The sequence below is a fragment of the Ursus americanus genome, chromosome 10, assembly GCF_024610735.1.
Source record: "Ursus americanus isolate L20-20 chromosome 10, mUrsAme1.1.p, whole genome shotgun sequence".
Classification (NCBI taxonomy): Eukaryota; Metazoa; Chordata; class Mammalia; order Carnivora; family Ursidae; genus Ursus; species Ursus americanus.
The window spans coordinates 14,953,391-14,968,139 of record NC_142136.1 but is presented as its reverse complement, the minus strand read 5'-3'; the positions used below and the strand labels follow the sequence as shown (position 1 = coordinate 14,968,139).

The 14,749-nt window shown below is 49.1% G+C and overlaps 1 protein-coding gene across 4 annotated transcripts in view; it reads right to left on the bottom strand.

Moving 5' to 3' along the window:
• Positions 1-14,749, bottom strand: part of ABCC4 (ATP binding cassette subfamily C member 4 (PEL blood group)) — a 235,102-nt gene that overhangs the window by 180,684 nt on the left and 39,669 nt on the right. For all 4 annotated transcript variants that reach the window (XM_087865049.1, XM_045810951.2, XM_087865048.1 and 1 more), the window contains exons 2-4: positions 14,468-14,578; positions 13,814-13,934; positions 2,518-2,742 (exon numbers count right to left, since the gene is read on the bottom strand). In XM_087865049.1, the coding sequence (XP_087721175.1) occupies positions 2,518-2,742; positions 13,814-13,934; positions 14,468-14,523 (402 nt within the window). In that variant the 5' untranslated portion in view covers positions 14,524-14,578. The remainder of the gene's footprint in view (positions 1-2,517; positions 2,743-13,813; positions 13,935-14,467; positions 14,579-14,749) is intronic.

Sequence of the window (14,749 nt, the reverse complement as noted above, 5' to 3'; positions counted from 1 at the left end):
TCTCAGAGCTTTGCTGCAGTGCCAGCTTCTGCTCTAAGCCATCAGCCCACCTGTGATGAAAAAGTGTCTTATTTCTTCACCCAGCAGGATTCTAGACACAAGGCAGTGCCTGAGGACATCGGTCTTTCCCACGTTTCTGGAATTTCAGGTTACGCCTATAGTTTGACCCAAGCCAAGTCTTTGTAAGGGGGCAATTCTTTTAGGCTAATCAAGCCAGCAAATTAACACCTTTGGGAGATGTTTACATTCAGCAAATGTGCCAGATCAGATCAGATTTCCCAAAGGCCGAGTTCCAAAATGTTAGTGGAAAGAGGAAGAAAACCAGCAGCTCACCTGGGCAGCCAAGAGCTTTGTTGGACTGCATCGTCACCTCAAACCTGGCTCCCGTGGTTACGGTTTTCACAGGAGAGTCCCAGGGAAATGTCCTATTTATTGATGGGAGCAAAGCATGACCTAGCTAATTTATAGAGAAGTCGGGCCAGTCTCCTGAACGGTAGAAGCGACTGCAATAGAATAACCAGGAGGAGGAGGACAGCAACAAAGGCCCCATGACTGGGGTGGGCAGGCAGGGCTACCATTTCCACCTCACAGAGGAGGAACCCGGCGTTGCGTGCCACAGCCTACCCAAGACGGTACAAAGCCTCCAAGATTCACACAATTCCAAGATTAAGAAGACTCTGCCCATCTTGCGTTTTGCTAAGAAAAGTAGTCACGAGAAACAGAAGGCTTAGATAAGCAGCAACTAGGTAAAAGAAGCAATATTTTAAATTTAAATTGCTTGGCTTTAAATTTCAATAAGGATTTTGTTATTTTTAATAAAAACTGTATATGTTGGGCACCTGGCTGGCTCAGTCAGAAAAGCATGGGACTCGATCTCAGGGTTGTAAGCTTGAGCCCACACTGGGCGTAAAGGTCACTAAAAAAAAAAAAAAATTAAAAAATACTGAATATATATAAGGTGTAATGTCGTATTTTGACAGACATACATTGAAAACTGAGTATCACAGTCAAGCTAATTAACACATCCATCACTTTACATAGTTATCCTTTTGTGTATATGGCGGGAACACTTAAGATCGAACTCTCTTAGCAAATCTCAAGTATACAATACAGTTAAAATGAAGTGTTTTTGTTTTTAAAGCAAACGGTCCAAAGCAAAGAGATATCCGGGGTCCAGTTTGTAAAGCGCTCTTCAGCTCTTGCCATTCTTCTGTCTCTGGCAACTCCTTGGCAAAGACACCAGAAATCCTCACTCCCTTCATAATACTCAAGACCAGGGTAAACTATGAGAGAATTTTATGGCATTTCTCAATACAAAAACACTGAACTCATCAAACCGGGTCTTGTCATTAAAACTGCTACAATGTACAATAAAGGAGAAGAAAATAGTGCAGAAAATAATAACTTGAATGGAAAGCAACATAAAGAAGAACGTAAGTTCTCTCCAAAATTACTAAAAACAACGTAAAGTTTAAAGTTTCATCCCAAACATCAACTATTTTCTTTAATACTATTAGAAACAACCCGGGCGCCTAGGGTGCTCAGTCGGTTAAGTATCTGCCTTCGGCTCAGGTCCGATCCCAGGGTGCTGGGATGGAGTCCTACATGGGGCTCCCTGCTCAGCAGGGAGTCTGCTTCTCTCTCTCCCTCTACGCCTGCCCGCTGCTCCTTCTCTCTCAAATAAACAAATAAAATCTTTAAAAAAAAAAAAAATACAGCCATAACTACAGAATACAGTGAATGTGTTTGACATGGACTTTATTTTTCTTTAATTAACACAATTATACTGAACATGGTTAAATGGTTCATTTAAAAAAAAACAATTATTCCTTCTCTCAAATACAATCTTTTCTCTGAGATTCAATTTTATAGATCCAATTTCACAGAAGGTCATTTGTAAAATACAATTTTGATGTAAATGAAAGTTTTAATCCACAACAACAAACTTTCCATTAAGTACAACTCTGAGATTTAGACATGAAAACACTGGAAATTTTTCATGCCTAAATCAATTCGATACTTATTTTTGATACTTATTTTTTAATTAGATTCCATTACCAACAGAGTATTTTGCAACAGCGCATGGCCAAAAATGATCAAAGGCAGCTCTGACCTGATCTCAACAGAAAACTTCCACTGTATATCAATAAAGTTCACTTAAAAGGGGGAAAAAAATGCCCCTGCTATAAATAATAAGCTTCTCTGGTAAGGTATAAATGATTCTAGGGGCACCTGAGTGGCTCAGTCGGTTAAGTGTCCAACTCTTGATTTTGGCTCAGGTCATGACCTCAGGGTCCCGAGACAGGCCCAGAGTCAGGCTCCGCGTGGGGTTCCACACTGGGCGTGGAGCCTGCCTGGGATTCTCTTTCTCTCCCTGTGCCCCTCCCCCGCCCCTGAAATAAATAAATAAATAAATAAAAATAAGATCCTATTTACAAAATTTTTAATTTACGAACTTCCCAAAATGCTTTTGATGCTTCGGGTGAGGCAGACGTTCTGACACCAAATGGCACTTACCTTCCGATAAATCATATGGCACATGGCGACTCGCAGCCTCATGCCGGCGCACTGAACATGATAGAAGTATAAATGATGCATGATGGCCAGGATGAGTGTGCAGACGGCCAGCGCCGTGGTATAGGCGTAGGCTTCGTGCAAAGCCACAGAACTAGTGGAATCATGGTTTTCAAAATAATTAATAATTTTCCCCAAAAATATGGGCTGGATTACTTTGATGCCTTCCTAAAAGGAAAGGAGAAAGCCGTAATTAGAAATACAGGTCCTACCAGTTTTTCTCAACATAGCTCTGCGTTTATTACTAGCAGGTTAAAAAGGCATTTTAACAAAGCGCTACATTCATCACTCATCCCAAAGAAAAACAGAACTCCTCTCTTATGTATGACAAGCAGATAATAGTTTAACCTTAAGCCAAATTCTAAGTGCAAAAGCCATAAACCTTTAGATCGTCATGCTTGGGTACACCATGGGTGCTCGATAAATACTGCAACCCACGTTTAGAACGCATCTGGCAGACTATCAGATAAGTCTTGGCCCAAGATGAATAAGAAAAAAAGTGGCAAAGGAAGGGTAAGGCCTGTGCTCACAGGCGGGAAGCCCTGGCTCACAGCCTGCCTGTTGGGTCTCCACTGTCAACGTCCCAGTCCAAAGCAAAGTCGCGAAGGGCTGGCTCACAGGACGCACGCTCTTGCAACCCCTTCTGCATGAAAAGAGCTTTGGTGAATGGAGATATGGGCGCAAACACAGATCCGAGGAAAGGTCCCTCCACTCTTGCCCAACCCCAAATTCCACATGTCAGTAGATCAAAAGAATGGAGTCCAGTCGCCAGCTTCTGCTGCAGTAAGGAAAAGGACCAGGCTCAGGAGGCTCGCAGGTTCAGGGCCGTCGCTTTCAAATGTCTCTACCCCCTAGAAGCTGAGCACTGCCGCCTTGGAGTCAAAAATTTAACATGGCAGAAGGCAAGCTCAAAATAATTCCACCCATGGTTCACCATCCATGGTCCGCCATCAGCCATACATTGTGGGGGCTAGTTTTGAAAAATTGTAACAATACTCCATTCCCCAAGGCAAAAAATTAAAATCCTACACCGCTGAGTTAAGGAAGCCCTGGGGCTTACCTCCTGAGTAAGACTTAGGGAAATAAAGGCCAAGGACATGGCAAACCTTGCCGCTCCATGCCAGATGGCCACTCCACCCCACAACCTACGTCCACTCTTGTAAGGTCCCTTCCTATGGCAACAAAGAATACCAAACACTCGGAGCAAATGCCTGTCACCAAAAGTAAACACGCAGGCCCTCCACCTCACTTCATCTAATGCCAAAACTCTGGAAATCTTTCAAGAACTCGACTTTGAAACAAACATTTCCTCTTGAGCAATCTGTCCTTATTAACACAGACATGGCAAACAACAAACAGGTTTGTTTCTGGTGGCCCTCCTCCGTCTGTCCCAAGTGAGGAACCCATACCACAAAAGGGCAAGGGAACCCCACAAAAACCAAACCCAAAACGCAACTAACATGCATTTTCTTCTCAACCAACTAGTGCCCCTTCAGGCTATCTACAGAAAGCTGTTCCCATCCCTGTGATGGGTGTGACATTATAAACCCCAATGCTGCACACTCACGCACACATTCGTTCACAAACTTCACCGCCAGCCTCGCCTCTCATGAGGTCATGGCACTTTTGTGCTACAAGGAAATGCTGCTCATTGAAGACCATCAGATCTCAAGAATACAAAGGCTCACTGTTACGTGTCCAGCATGCCCAATCATTCGTCCCAAGAAGCAGTGAGAGTTTATGAAAGTAACCCAAATATAGTGGGCCATGAAACAGTTTATGGGATTACTGAGATGAAAATCTGGAGGCTTACACAGCGAAGCAAGAATATCGAATTGTACACATGGGTGGTCCCAGCCCAGGTCAGCAGCACGCCACCCAGGGGCTGTCCACCAGGAGCCCAGAGCTAACACCTGCTGGCCCAAACTTTCCTAAAACTTCGGATCGTCTCTGGGATGCAGTGTTTGTTGACTGGTCCTCAGCTCTCCATTTGGGCCTAACATGGGCATGGGTATAGGAAAATATAATCAGAGTCACCCATCAGAGAGAAAACCCATAGATGCAACAAACCCAGTGAAAAAGAGCACAAAATAAAGACAGGACATTACCACCCAAGCCCCTGGATTTTTCTGCTGGCAGGACCTAATAATCGATCAAACAGGTTCACTAATGAATAATGCTAGCTCACGGCCCCTACCGTCCCACTCATCCGTCCATTCCTGATCCTCTCCCTCAACTATGAAGAAATAAAACCAGAAAAATGTGTATTATCAAACTTGAAATTAACCATATTACAACTTTCTGAAGAGCGGGAGCAAGGTCGAAAATTGCTCAAACATGCCCATCTTTTGACAGTCATCTCTGCCCGGTGAAGATTCTTCCCACAAACCAACTGAGAATACAGTCTCTATTCTTCCTTCACAAGAATTCTTCTTGATCATAAAACCATAAGGGATTTTTAGAAGAGCCCAACAGGATACCACAACACCCCTTGGTTCAAGGTCCTACCGGAGTTTCAGAGTCTTCGAGGCAGGTACTTCTTAATGGGGTATTTGGCACTCAGCTCCCTGAAACACACCTGACATTTCAACCCCACCTCTTGCTTCTTAGGGTAACTTATCACACGGCTAGATGCCAAAACTTCCCCCACGGACACAGTTGTCCCGTGTAGGGGAAACATTTCTTGCCCAACCCCACCATGCCTGATCCGTGAGAAAGAAAACACGGGAAATAGAAATAAGCTATCAGACAAAGAAAAAATGATTGAGTGGAAACATAACAGCAAACAAGGGAGCCTGTTTGGAACAGCCCCTCCCAACTTCCTGCTTTTTCCTATAAAAAGAGCATTTGGCAGGCTTGCCTATTGGTTTGGCCAGAGCTTGCTAGCCCCAAGTTGCAACTGTCTGCCATCCCTGAATAAACCCATTTTTGCCAGTGACATAACTGGGAAGTTCTATTTTTAAGGTTAACAGAGAGAAAGCAGTGAATGAACACAGGAAGAATGAGAACCACCCCATTTTGCAACCGTCTAGTAAATTAGGATCTTGAGCAATGACCATGAATAGTGCTCCTAACATCACCCGCACAATACAGACAAGCAGACACGATGTACGTAATAAGCGGGGCGCACCACCAGACCTACGAAGCAAACCTGCCAAAGAGAAGAAGAAAAAAGGAGGCAGAGCAAGCTTCAGATCTCACCACCAACTTAACGTTCCAGAGAAACATGTTCAGTGACACAGGGCCTAAGTTATGGGCCAAATCCCGGACTGTGGGAATCTCTACAGGACAAACAACTTGGTGTCGAGTATTCGATTTGAAAAAATAAATAAAATTATAGTGAGAGAGAATGGAAAGGAACCTAAACAACTCTTATCAGCCAAAGGCACCTGATTTGGATACGGATTCAAACTGCAAGGGAAAACAAAGAGAAATGTGAGCACTGGCTAGATACTGATGACACCCAGCATCAGCGTTCATGTTCATGCATAATAATGGCATTAGCTTACATAGGGGAGAGAGTCCATAGCGTTGGAAGACACACGCTAAAATACAGATAAAATGATGAGGTACTAAAAACTGCTTGAAAATAATCTTGGGAAGCATGAGAGTGAGTGGGGTCCAATGGGCCAAGACCGGTCATGAGTTGATACCCACTGCAACTGGCTTAGGGGGACACGCAAGCTTAATCTGCAGGGGAGGAATAGCCATCTTGCCTCGACCCTTCTGAGCTCTGGGCTGAGATCCTCTGTAAAAAAAGATTAACAAGAGAGAAACAAACAGAAGTTTACTACCAGGTATATCTCTAGCATACATGAGAGAGCCCCAGGAAAACGGAGTAACCCCCAGAGGCCAGACCCACCACCATGGGGGGGGGGGGCACAGTTAATAGGAAAAGCGTGGGAAACAGGGGTAAGGCTTGGTTGTGCAGATTTAAGTCGTCCTAAAGACTTCGCCGTGGATAGGAGGCTCTTGTGATTGACAGCCACCCTTATCTTCCTGGCACAGAGGGAGACATCCTTACAAATGGAGGTTTCCTTTATAAAATTAACTGTCCCTTACAGAAGGGTAACTTCTGCTCTGTTTTCAGAGCTTCTGCAGCTGCTGCTTCTCAAAACCAATCCACTCAGGGCACCTGGCTGGCTCAGCTGGGGGAGCATGAGACTCTTGGCCTCAGTGTTGTGAGTTCAGGCCCCACACTGGGAATGGAGCCTAGTTTAAAAAAAAAAAAAAAAAATCAGCTCAAAATGGTCTGTATCCCAAAGAGGCATGTTCTGGGATGGCATGTTCTGCGACTCTTCAATCATATTCTAGGTTTGTATTTTTGAAGTATTCTTAAAAAGCCGCAGGGGCAGTGGGGGAGAAGCTGTGTGTGACAGTGTATGAAGCAGTTGACAGAGGAGCACAGATCTGTTGTCAGAGAAAAAGCACCTCGTCTCGGCTCCCTGACCATTGTGGGTGGGGGCCCCGGCAAGAGAAGGTGTCAGGACAGAATGCAAAGAGCACTCATCCAGCAACCGGAAGGTTTTGCTTCAGAAACCAGGCTGGTCACTTGCATGTCACATGACCCTAAGTCCATCCATGGCCTCCTCAGCCGCCGTATCCTTATCCATGGAAATTCCTGCCTGGTCTACTTCAGAGGGATCCACGGACAAGTAAATGGGATGCAACAGCTCACAGTGTCCGAAAACCAGCATCAAAATCAGTATAAACTAAGATCACCCTTAGGATACACGAGTCCCGGGAGAGACCTAGTCCATTCTCTTGGCAGAGGCTAGTTTCACACAGGCCTTGGAAAACCCACTGCTCCCCTACAGGCAACAACGGTAGAACAAGAACTCTTGGAGGAAAGTCACTCATAAAAGCCAACTTTTCTGGGGAGTTGCCAGAAGTTTCACGTCTAAGCAGATTTTTTTTTTATTTAACCATTATGAATATAATCTTTTTAAAAATGAGTCACTCCTTCCCTGACATCTCAAAGAGAATGCGTGAGAGGCATTACGTTTGTTTGTCACTCGGGGTCATCGCTGTGGATACCACTAAACGAACCCTGCACACCCAAGAGCAGGCAGGGCATACACAGCGGGTGGCCCTGCCGGTCTCCTCCGAGGCTTCATCTCGCCCTGCCCTGCCGTCCTTCATGGATCTTCCTGGCCCTCGTGTTGGCTACCAGCAGCCACTCCTCAGCCCCCCAGGACTAAACAGACGTGAGGGGGCTTGGAACAAAGAGTCGGGAGGGGTGCCTGGGTGGCGCAGTCGTTAAGCGTCTGCCTTCGGCTCAGGGCGTGATCCCGGCGTTCTGGGATCGAGCCCCACATCAGGCTCCTCCGCTATGAGCCTGCTTCTTCCTCTCCCACTCCCCCTGCTTGTGTTCCCTCTCTCGCTGGCTGTCTCTATCTCTGTCAAATAAATAAATAAAGTCTTAAAAAAAAAAAAAAAAGAGTCAGGACATAAATGCAAAGGCCCAGGACAGTTCTCAAGGAATCAGCCCTGAGTCGAGGCACAAACTATGGGGGGGTGGGGGGGACACACGACGGGACTCAAAAGGATTTTGTTTACTTCTTGCCCATCAGCTGAGTTCCAGCCTGAAGATGAAGGCCAACATTGGCCTCCCTGCAGCCTCCACCTGGATCAGAAACAATTAACAAAAGCAGCCTCAGACAAAGACCAAGTCACTGCTCAATGCCGGCAGCCACCTGGGGCCATTTCCGAGGGTCACTGGTAGAGGACCCAAGCCCTCGGCCACCCCTCCCCTCTCAGGGCAAGGGGACTGGGAAAACCCACCCACTAACACACCAGCAGGCAGAGACCACCTCTCTCACAGATAAGGCACCCGGCGGTGTGTAAAGAGCCTTCGGGCTCCTGCTCCCTACCCTCGGGGCTCTGGGCAGGAGGGCACTCGCTCTGTCCCCACCACATCCCCATGGAGGTGCACACGGGGGCCAGGCGTGCCGGGAGCTCGCTGGCTGTTCCATTCTGCTTAGTGCTGGCCTGCAAGAACGCCGTGTTCGACATCAGCATGGAGCTTGCTTCTGCGAGCCTTACAAGCATTCCTCAATTCTCACAGGACAGAGATTCTCACCCCTTTGAAATCCAACCCCCAAAGTCTCGCCCTGGCCTGCATCACCCTGCCTCTCCCCACTGGTGGCTGCCAGCAGTGCCCGGGGACGGCCCTGCCCACACTTTGCTTGGTAACACGACACTGCTTGCAAACCACGGATAATCAGTGAGCCTCAAACTTCTCAGAAAATCCTCCAGTTGAGTTTAGAAACTCCTACCACATAAAATACGAAGACCAACAAGCAGCAGGAAAGATGACAATACGGGAAGCTGCCCCATTAGCCCACTAGCATACACCCCACCTAGATTAAAGGAACGACCTTTAATCACTGAAAACCCAAAAGAGCACCTGCAAGTGATTTTGAACCGTAACAGATCCTCATTAGCTCCACTGCACAAAACCATTTCTCATGCCTCCAGAACAGCATTGTGTCAACAGGTGAGTCTAGAAAAACAAGGGTATTTGTGTTGGACTTCAGGCTTCTTTTGCTGCCAGAAACAATTCAAGGCTTACTCCTGGTTGTGCTCTGACTCCGCGGGCCGCCTGAGCATCCCGGCACCGGGACACAGCTCTGGCACGTATTCTCTCAAAGACACAGAGTGGGAACGATCACCACGGGTGCCGGTCAGCAGGCTCATTGAGACCACTGTCTCGTTTTCTACCGGCAACCCCCGAGATATGGGCCGTGTCACAGCACGAAGCGGCAAGCGCCCCCCGGGGTAGCAGCCCAGCCCCACTCCACACCAGATGTGTCTGCTACCAGCCCCGTCTGATTTCACCCCGGACCGTCACTGTGCTGCCCCAGGCCCGCTCCACATGCTGCGTGTGGGGAAGCGCCCACACGCCGGTGACCCAGGGTCCTCATCCTTGCCCAGCAAATGCACACCCACTGGGAGAGGTACAGACACCATCTCTCAGCAGGGAGCCAGGGGCACCCGCTAAGTAACAATGGAGAGAGCTCGGCCTCTGCCCAGATCATCCGCGTCCCATCTGAGACCCCGGCCTTCCTGCTGGTCAGTCTCCAGGAGCTCACCTAGAACGGGGTCTTACGAATGTGGATGCAAGTTTACGAGCTTGGGCACCAGGGTAGCCACCCCCGCATCCACTAAGGTAAAGAGCAGAAGGTGGCTTTCTGAAGGGCTCCTGGCCGATCTGAATACACCATATGCTGCGGGTGTGAACGCCCCAGGATGTCCAGCAGCCTGGGGACACCGACACCTGAGCTCTGCCCAAATTCACAGTCCCCAGTCTGACTCCCTGTCCAGGGAGGTCTTGGCATCTTACATTTATGCTCAAGCCAAGTTCAAGATGCACACGTCTGAGGGGCGCCTGGGTGGCACAGTGGTTAAGCGTCTGCCTTCGGCTCAGGGCGTGATCCTGGCGTTATGGGATCGAGCCCCACATCAGGCTCCTCCGCAGTGAGCCTGCTTCTTCCTCTCCCACTCCCCCTGCTTGTGTTCCCTCTCTCGCTGGCTGTCTCTATCTCTGTCAAATAAATAAATAAAATCTTTAAAAAAAAAAAAAAAAAAAAGATGCACACGTCTGAGACCCTGAAGTCAGAGCTCTCAAGACAAGCCTTCCTGCCACTGGATGAGCGATCAGTCGTGCAGATGGTCGGGCCCGTGCGTCGCAGCAGCCACGACTGAATCCCGGCTCTGCCCTTTGTGCTCTGTGGGACCCTGGGCACACTGTGTAACGACCCGGCACTACGTGGCCTCTTTCTGAAAATGCGGATAAAAATAATACTCGCTCACTCGCCTGAGCTGGCCAAAGGCATGAAACAATATTGCACGTAAAGTGCTTACAACACGTTTTATTAAGATTTTATTTATTTGAGAGACAGAGTGAGAGGGAGACGTGGACTCCCCGCTAAGCAAGGAGCCCGATGCAGGGCTCGATCCCAGGACCCTGGGAGCATGACCTGAGCTGAGGACAGACGCTTACCCGACTGAGTCACCCAGGCGTCCCTGCAGCAGTTTCTGAGAGTTTTCAAGTACTTATTATTATACTACTACTCTTACTACACTGTACTACTACTGGTATTACATTACTACCCCGCTACCAGTACTGCTGTTGCCACTGCAGCCACCACTGTGGAGTATGAGCCCCGGCCAAAATTGCTACTAATAGTACTATTACCACTGAGTGTGAACTATTACTGTTGTTGCTGTTACTATGGAATATGAGGCTCTGCTGCTAGCAACACTACTACCCAGTATGTCTCTGCTGCCCCTGCTGCTAGCAGTAGTAGTAATACTACTAGTAACAGTGCTGCTACTGCTGGTAACACTACTACTGAGTAGGAGTCTCTGCTGCCCCTGCTGCTAAAAGTAGTAGTAATACTACTAGTAACAGTACTACTGCTGGTAACACTACTACTGGGTAGGAGTCTCTGCTGCCCCTGCTGCTAGCAGTAGTAATACTACTAGTAACAGTGCTGCTGCTGCTACTGCTGGTAACACTACTACTGCATAGGAGTCTCTACTGCCCCTGATGTTAGCAGTAGTAGTAATACTACTAGTAACAGTACTACTGCTGGTAACACTACTACTGAGTAGGAGTCTCTACTGCCCCTGATGTTAGCAGTAGTAGTAATACTACTAGTAACAGTACTATTGCTGGTAACACTACTACTGAGTAGGAGTCTCTGCTGCCCCTGCTGCTAGCAGTAGTAGTAATACTACTAGTAACAGTGCTGCTGCTGCTACTGCTAGTAACACTACTACTGCATAGGAGTCTCTACTGCCCCTGATGTTAGCAGTAGTAGTAATACTACTAGTAATGGTACTACTGCTGGTAACACTACTGAGTAGGAGTCTCTACTGCCCCTGATGTTAGCAGTAGTAGTAATACTACTAGTAACAGTACTATTGCTGGTAACACTACTACTGAGTAGGAGTCTCTACTGCCCCTGATGTTAGCAGTAGTAATAATACTACTAGTAACAGTACTACTGCTGGTAACACTACTGAGTAGGAGTCTCTACAGCTCCTGCTACTACCAGTGGTAGTACTACTAGTAGTAACAGTACTGCTGCTGAGCGTGAGTACACGCTACTGAGCATGAGCCCACGCTACTGAGCGTGAGCCCCCATGTCTGCCAGGTACTCCACACCCCAATAACCAACACCCTCAAAGAGGCCAGCGCTCTTACCAGTTGCACCCTCCTTTAGCCCCCAGTCCCGGAATCCCTAGATACCAGTATTACCAGTACTAAGTATTACCAGGGCTGGACAACGTGGTCATCAACGCTCCCTGCGCCAAAGCGGAGCCTATCCTCTCAGGAAGAAGCCCAGCTTCTGCGGGCTCAGGGCTCTGTGTCTACTGTTCCCGTGCCCAGCACAGACCTGCAGCTTGTTTTCAGATGGGACCACGTGGACTTAGAAACAGGCAGCCGCCCACGACAGTGAGGAAAAGCAGAAGCTCATCCACACGCGGCCACAAGGGCCACCCTTTGGGATCCGCCATCTTCAACTTCTTCAGCACTTGGCAGCAAAGAGAAAGGAGAGAACCAGAGGCCACAGAGGGGGGCCCGCTCCAGGATCCGATCCAGCACCAGACTCCAAGGACATGGGTCCCTGTCCACGCCCAACCAGACAACAGACATGGGCCACAGGCATATGCCAAGGCTCCTGGGCTTCCCGACAAGCCGAATGCACGAGCACTCTGCTCTGTGAGGTCAGCGGCCACCTCTCATCAGGAAATCCTGCACCCACCGGCCACAATAAACCCCAGCTTCTCACCCTGTGTATTCCAAACTGAGACTTATCATGAGGGCATAGAAACACCGTGACTGGGACATAAGTACAGAGGTCAAAGCCAGGCCGGGACAGCCTCAGAGTGTGCTGTCCCCCCTCCCACCTCCCAGTCAGTCCCACTGCTTTACACTTCCATCCTCCCCGTCACAAGCCACAGCAGTATCTCGGTGCTGATCGGTGCCCCCACCCTCTGGCCAACCCACCTAGTCATCCAGGGGAACTTCAACCTGCCAGGACCATTAGTCACCTGTTAGCTGACAAGCTCTGGTTTTTTCCAGTGACACAGGGCAGGGATCACCTACCTACCCACTGCCGTTCAATACAACAGGGCCTTCGACACAGGAGCTGCCTCTCCCACATACAAACCGACCAGCCCACCCATCTCACGCCCAACAAAACACACTTAGGACAACTCATGCCCCTCTCCACCTAAACCACTGTTTCACAGCAACTGCAACTCCTATCCCTACTACTCTCCTATGCTCACAGGGCCACCAACGTCCCTAAGGCAGTACTAAGGTGCGACAGAGAGCAGAGCCAGCAGGCCCCAGCCCAGCCAGGTAGAGGCTCACTGGCGCCGTGCCCGGGAGAACATGGTCTTACTGGAGGATCTTGACTGAGGCCCATCGGGCTAGGAGGTCGCGGACCTCTTGGCTTTCTGCCTTTGCTTTTCCATTCCACCTCACTCCTAGAATAGCTGCGATGTCACGCTACCAAAGCTCCACCTTCCAACCAGCAATCCACGCCAATAATCAGGGACAGGAAACCAGAATGGGTGGGGCGCGAATCCTCCAGAATTCACGGAGCCAGAGCTCCTCCACAGAGGGGGTTTTGGCTCATGGTACGCGTCCTGCTGGAAAGGGGGCAGCCCAGAGAACCATGGGCCCTTGAGAGCTCGGGCCAGGTCCAGCCCAGACACAGGGCCCGGGGTTCTGACCCCCTGGAAGGGGAAAGGCAATAAAACCTTCTCGGGAAAACATTTATCAGATTTGGCCTGGTCAGGTTAGCTGTTAGTTGCTGAACACCTAATAAAATGTTTTATGTTATTCTGGGCTCTGACCCAAATTTACTTCCTCCAAATCAGAGGGCACATATTCTTTGAGGTTGTAGAGCCTTCTTCGGGTCAAGGATCACCCTTTGCATTTGTAACATTCACTGAGCACCAACAGTACCCCAACAGGGCATTAAACTCAGCACCATCCTCCCGCAACACTGCCCTTCAATTCGTTAGAAGAAAAACAGTAATCCCCGTGAGGCCCACTCTGAAGAGGAATACAACCGGGGAGCTGCCGACGTCACGTCTCCTAGATACGTTCTACCCTCAGACCTTAAGGACTTGCCCCTTCCCCGCACAGCGCTGCCCAGCGCCGTCCCCACCCGCACACGCGGAAAACCCACGCACCGCACGTAAAAGCTTTTACCTCAATGAGCGTAAAAATTCCCAAAACTAAATAGGATTTCCAGTAACACTTTATGATCGCTTTTGTTAAAGAAGGCTTCCGTGAGTCTTTCTCGGCCCTCGAAACTTCTTTATCCCAGTACCTGCACGGAGAAAAACCAAGCGCGGTGAGAAGCAGCAGAGCGAGCACACGGCAGAACCGGGGAGGGGGCAGGCCAGAGCGCGGATGACCGGGCCCTGCTCGCTCAGCACCGGGGGACTGTCTGCGCCCGTGAAAGCCGTGTGGTGAGAAAACATGCCTTGAGGGGAAAGGTTCCAGTCTCAGGAAACGAGTCGCTGCCAAGCGCTGCCGGACGAACAGCGCCAGGAGCAGGCCAGGAAGGCAGACAGGCACACAGACAGCCTCCTCCAGCGACACCACCTCTGGGGTCAGAGCTTGGCATCCAGGCCTTTGGTGCTGGCAACCTCCGCTCCACAAACACACGGGAAACACAGGTTCCCCCCACCAGCCGCCAAAGTAGGCTAAGCCGGGGTCCAGCCTGAGGGGAGGGGAGCGCACGAGATGAGGGAAGGAGGCCCCAGAAGGGCCAAGGGGAAGGCAAAACCCGTCCCAAACCACTGGACACACAGAAATTCTCAGTCCTCCTTTCCCTTTTCATTCCCGCCTGTGGCTTACCCTTGCAACTCTTCTCCCAGATGCTTTGAGCGATCTTCTGGAAGCACCGAATACATGTCATCTTCTTCTAATCTCCGTTTGTGACCAATTTTAAACAAGGGGTTCAGCCACCTGTTAAAAATTAAGAGAAAAGGAAAGGAATACACAACCAAATTATACATCTGTCTAATTAGAATCCTACATTCATGGGATTTAAAAAAAAAAAAAAAAAGTGTGGGGCGCCTGGGTGGCACAGCGGATAAGCATCTGCCTTCGGCTCAGGGCGTGATCCTGGCGTTATGG